The 5,522-nt window shown below is 36.2% G+C and overlaps 1 protein-coding gene across 1 annotated transcript; it reads left to right on the top strand.

Annotated features, from left to right (window-relative positions):
* The first annotated feature begins 2,547 nt into the window (after positions 1 to 2,547).
* LOC116110019 (UDP-glycosyltransferase 71A16-like) lies at positions 2,548 to 3,948 on the top strand. The gene is made up of 3 exons (XM_031396263.1): positions 2,548 to 2,689; positions 3,366 to 3,584; positions 3,722 to 3,948. The coding sequence occupies exons 1-3, from the start codon at positions 2,548 to 2,550 to the stop codon at positions 3,946 to 3,948; spliced, it is 588 nt and encodes a 195-aa protein (XP_031252123.1).
* Positions 3,949 to 5,522: the final 1,574 nt, after the last annotated feature.

Consider the following 5,522-nt stretch of genomic DNA (forward strand, 5'->3'; position numbering starts at 1 on the left):
AGCTGATTGATGATATACATAGAAACAATTAAAGCCATGAAAGAAGTTAGTCTTAATCATCTTTAAATCTTTTATGATGTATGGATTTGTATTAATTTCCTCAAAAGAGTTTCACGTTGAAAGCAATGTAATATTAAGGATATGTTTTTTTTTTTTTTTTTTTTGGGGGGGGGGGGGTGGGGGAGGGGTAAACCGGTAATTGTATTAAAGAATAAAGAATATCAGTCAAAGCCAAACCCTTGGACAAACCAAGAACCATGCTATACAAAAAAGCGAAAGGATGGAACACCAATTCTTCGGCACAAACAAAGCAACCGGCAGGCAAAAAACATCCTAGGGCAGCGCTAAAAACAATCAAACCCTATACAGGGCAGCAGGAACCAAGATAGATACACCAATATACGGCTCCTGCCTCAAGAGGGCTGACGCCGGGGCTTGTGATTGCATCACCCCTCCAGCAGGACACCAAAAAGAAACACCTTCATCAAGTCCTTCACCAACGGCAACTGAAAAACCAGAAGATGATCCAAAAACAATAACTATCAGCCAAGACCATGCTAAATCCTGAAACAAGCAAGCAAGGGCAGCCCAGAACTAGAAAAAGCCAACGAAAATCGGTAGTACTGCTGCCAGTCCAGACCAGATTTTTCATCACAACCCCATGCCACAAAAAAAAAAAACCAAAATTCAAATATCCAGCTCTACCACACCAACAGTCAATGAGAATTAGTGGTGCAGACAAGGGCCATCATGGGCAGAGTTCAGACTTCCAGCACATCGGTTGTGAGGCTCAGCATATACCTGTAGGCACAAGAAGCTTGGAGCATACCCAAACAAGAGTCAAGTGGAGGTAGGAAGAATAGAACATAACAGCTCCAAAAAGTACAAATAGAGGCCAAGGGGAAAATAAAGTCCTGTGTAACCAACAAAAGATCAGAGGGCTATCATCCAAAATGTCCACTATATAGCACCTGCAAGCACAACAATACTCCCAAACAATGCAACAAGGTCGCATTCGAGAACGTCATCTTCCTTTCTTCTCTTAGAGACATCTGAAGATCAGTGGGAACCATGGCCCATCAATGAAACAATCCTGGGCAAATTCCATTCCTCCATCACTCTTAGTTCTACCCGTATTTTTAAACGGCAGGCTGCTCATTCCAAGTCTTACAACCTCAATAACTTGCCGCTTCACGTACGCAAGACTCCTGATTTTTCTTTGAAAAATGCTCAAATTCCCCTTGCCACCTAGGTACACAGTTGCCCCAAGTAGGAGTCTACCTATATAGCTTGATTTTTTTTCTTTGAAATTGTCCGCAGACCATGCAACAATATTATCCCAGCCAATCACAGGAGTAAGGAAATTACTTTAATCTGGGTAGTCCTCCAAACGGCCTGGAAAACAGGCAATCGAAAAAAAGATGGTTATGAGTCTCATAAACATTGTCACATAAACACATGCAGATCCTCATACCTACTCCATGCCTACACTATCTTGGGTCAGTAGTTTCGTTCTGATAGCAAGCCATAAAATAAAGGCTGTCGTAGAATACAAGGGCTATTCGATACGACAGTGCACTACGGCACCGCAATATTCTCAATTACAAATCTCTCCATGTCTAAAATGAGGAAATTTTAGCTCTTCGGCTATTAGTAGACTTCCAAAAGGTTTTTTATTTTTTTATTATTTATTTCTCCAAGCAACTTCCAAAAGGCTTCATCCGTCCGTAAGGGCCCCAAAATAGAGGGGACTTGGTACAACTATCAAGCCATCTTCATTGCCCATTAATCAGCACATCACTTACAGTGGCCCTACGTTCCAGATCCAAATTGTAAAACATCTGCGAGGGACAATGAAATTAAGTAGGCCTAAAGGATGCTAACAGTCAAAACCATAATCTTTTCCGTCCAACTGCAAATTAAGTAGCTAAATTATTCTGTCATTTGATTGATAGTTAATAATGGACCCATAATCTGATTAAAAAAAAAAAAAAAAAAATATATATATATAGATATATAACAAATTGGTTTTAGTTAATAATTTATTTAAAAAAATATATATTTTAGAGAAACATATCGAACATATTTTTCAATCATTTCTAATAATTTTAAACAAAAACTTATAATTCATTAAAAAAACAAATACCCTAAATTTACACGAAACACTGGTCTCATATAAAGCATAACACAAACGTAAATCTTTTCCTTTAATTTGGTTTATTAATATAATTCTAATGATTCTTTTTCTAATTTATATGAATCTTCTTGTATTTTCATTTATGAAGACATTGATGCCACAATCACCCACATCTCCGCACAGTAATTCTTACCTACCAGTCAATCGACCCGCAACCACCACCATTCTCTCCCAACATTCTTGGCTTTCAAAATATCCAAGGCTTTCTGTATGCTTCATTCTTTTCACATTTATGCATGTTTAACAAGATGTCTTTATATAAGAGTGCCATCCCAATTATTAAACCCCAAGAAAAGTGAAAAAAAAAAAAAAATCACTTTAATCTTCTCTCATATCACTCAGCACCGACAATGGAGAAAGCTGAGCTTGTGTTCATCCCTGCACCAGCACTAGGCCACCTAATTCCCACTGTGGAGTTTGCAAAATGCTTGATCCAACGAGATGATCGTTTCTCAGTGACTATTCGTGTCATGGAATTCCTCTGGTGGCTCTGTAATACCTGCATTCACCAAATCAATTGCAGAATCTAATATCCAATAAGGTTCATCCATCTTCCTCTGTGGACTTCTCCTTCACAAGAGGTTCATAAATCTGTTGAAAAGTTTTAACCGAGTCATAGATAGTAAAGTTGTGTTAAAGAAGCTATTGTCAAGAATGTGCTTCCAGTTCTGTCTCAGGTTCACTTGCTGGGGTGGTAATTGATATGTTTTGTTCATCGATGGTCGATGTGGGAAAAGAACTGGTGTTCCTTCTTATTTGCTCTACACTTCTAGTGCAGCTTTTCTTGGCCTCATGCTTTACCTTCCAATTCGACATGCTCAAGTTGGTAGAGGATTTGAAGGTTTGATGGTGATTTAGTGATCCCTTGATGTAATCCAATTTCAAGCAGTGGTCTGCCTACAGTTTTGTAAACAAGTACGGTGGCACTCTTCATTTCTCACCATGGAAGAAGATTCAAGGAGACAAAAGGGCTTATTGTGAAACATTTGAGGAGCTGGAATCTCATGCGGTTAAGTGTTTGAAGAATGATTTGACAATGTGCCCACGTTTACACAGTCGGACCGCTGATTGATCTCGAGGGTGAGAGTGATAAGTTAGATTCAGATGAGATCATGAAGTGGCTTGATAATAAACCTGATTCATCAGTTGTGCTTTTGTGCTTTGGAAGCATGGGGAGTTTTGGTGAACAACAAAGTGAAAGAAATTGCGTTTGGATTGGAGCAAAGTGGGATAAGATTTTTGTGGTCTTTACGTAAACCCCCACCAAAAGACAAAATTGCTGAGCCAAATGAGTACACGAGTGGCGCCCAGGAGGTGTTGCCAAAAGGGTTCTTGGAGAACACAAAAGAGATTGGCTTGGTGTGGGATGGGCGCCACAAAAGCAGGTGTTAGCTCATAAATCAGTGGGAGGATTTGTGTCACATTGTGGGTGGAATTCAATCCTGGAGAGCTTGTGGTTGGTGTCCCGATTGTGACATGGCCTATGTATGCTGAGAAACGCTGAATGCATTCAAATGGTGAAAGATTGGGTTTGGGGTAGAGTTGGATTGGATTTTAGAAACACCGGTGGAGAAGTCGTGTTAAGAGATGAGATAGCAAGAGCTATAAAAAGTGTAATGGATGGTGAAAATGAGGTGAGGAAAAGGGTTAAAGAGAAGAGTGAACAAAGCAGATTAGCAGTAAGGGAAGGTGGATCTTCATTTGCTGCATACGGAGGATTGATTGATGAAATATTAAGGAACAAGCCATGAAGAGGCGTAGTCTTAATCATCTTTAATGTTCTATGGTTGGAGTATCGTTGTCATTAATCATTGTACCAAACCAAACACAAATATAATTTTATATTTTGAAGTGGAATTATGTAGTTGGTTTGGGAAATTCTGATGTAATCTTTTTGAATAAATGAATCAGCTTTCCTTGCCATGTCAGTCAATTTAGAGCTCATTAAATACTGCAATCATATGTAGCTATAGACAAGTAAGAGGCAAAATTCTGATTATCAAATGGTGAATTGAAATGGTACGTGGCTAGCTAGGCTCCGCAAATGGAGGTCTTGGCTCATTTATGTTAAGTTAAATTTTGTTGGGTCATTTTGTAAATACTTTAACTAATAATTGAGATCCTAAAATTTATAATAGAGTAAAAGTTTCAATGACCACCCTTATTAGTAACTGTGAAACTCAAACTCCAAAAATTATATTTCATTACTCAAACTTTAGAGATTATGTTATATCCTCCTTTACTCTTTTACCATCAGACCACTCAATTGTGGTTTATGTAAATAAAGTTAGTTGCATTCAACCCCTTGATTTAAGGTCTATTAGTTAGTTTAAAGTATTGGGATATATCCCTTAAATGTAATAAACCTTAAAGAGCAATAGACAATTAAGAGACAAAATTCAGACTTTTAAAATTGAGACAATATGAAATGAGAGAAATTCTAGTTTGATAGAATCTAAGCTTTTTAAAACTGGAACAATATCAAAATGAGGAATATTATGGTTGTTAGAACAAAAAAAATCCTTTCAATTATTCTATAGTATAAACGATTGTTAAATTCAAGGTGGATAAACCTAATATTTTAAACAAAAATGCTTGTTAGATTAATTGATCCGGATAAAATAAGGATATATTTAACTTTTCTTAAGGTGATCTATGTATAAAATAGGGAATATACTAATTCATATTTTATCACAATATGAACTAACATATTCATTTGTTGGCAAAAATGAGATAAAATGATATGCAAATATGAAAATGTGTTGAAAATCAATGTGTTGCAAACGGTTCTTGCACATCCAATAAAAGATTATATTTGCAACTTTGTGTGATAAAGGTTGACACAAGAAAAAAGCACGTACTTGTAATTTTGGGAGATAAAACAGGTACCTATACATGTTTTTTATTTTTAAACAATTTAATTATTACAATAAATTAATTTGTACTTTTAGATCTCTATTCTTGGAAACATTGAAGTAATAATTACTTCTCTCTCATCCTTTCACAATGTCAATGGTTTAAATTGTTTTCCCTCCAAAAAGCAGTGTTTCGAAGCCAAAAATAATTTTATTTTATTAAAGGATAAATTTGTAAATTTACCTTCTTAAAAGAGTTTTTGTTCCGGATCAATTGATCCAAATAACACTACTCTATTTTAAAATAGAGAACTTAAACCATAGTTGACCAAAACGTTTATGTGGATAAAGTCTTCCTCTCTATAAATTTTACTTAAAACAAGCCAAAAAGAAATTAAAGCACAGGAGATTTATGCCTTTAATCTTTTCAACATGTTTCAAGATTAATCATCATGTATGACGTTGAATAA

Source organism: Pistacia vera, unplaced genomic scaffold (genome assembly GCF_008641045.1).
Source record: "Pistacia vera cultivar Batoury unplaced genomic scaffold, PisVer_v2 Contig592, whole genome shotgun sequence".
NCBI classification, from domain to species: Eukaryota; Viridiplantae; Streptophyta; class Magnoliopsida; order Sapindales; family Anacardiaceae; genus Pistacia; species Pistacia vera.

Coding starts and splice junctions, on each gene's coding strand:
- LOC116110019 (XM_031396263.1), top strand. CDS start 2,548: ATGGAGAAAGCTGAGCTTGTGTTCATCCCTGCACCAGCACTAGGCCAC. Junction 2,690..3,365: donor GGAATTCCTCTGGTGGCTCT/GTAATACCTGCA, acceptor GTGCTTTGGAAG/CATGGGGAGTTTTGGTGAAC. Junction 3,585..3,721: donor TGGGCGCCACAAAAGCAGGT/GTTAGCTCATAA, acceptor AAATGGTGAAAG/ATTGGGTTTGGGGTAGAGTT.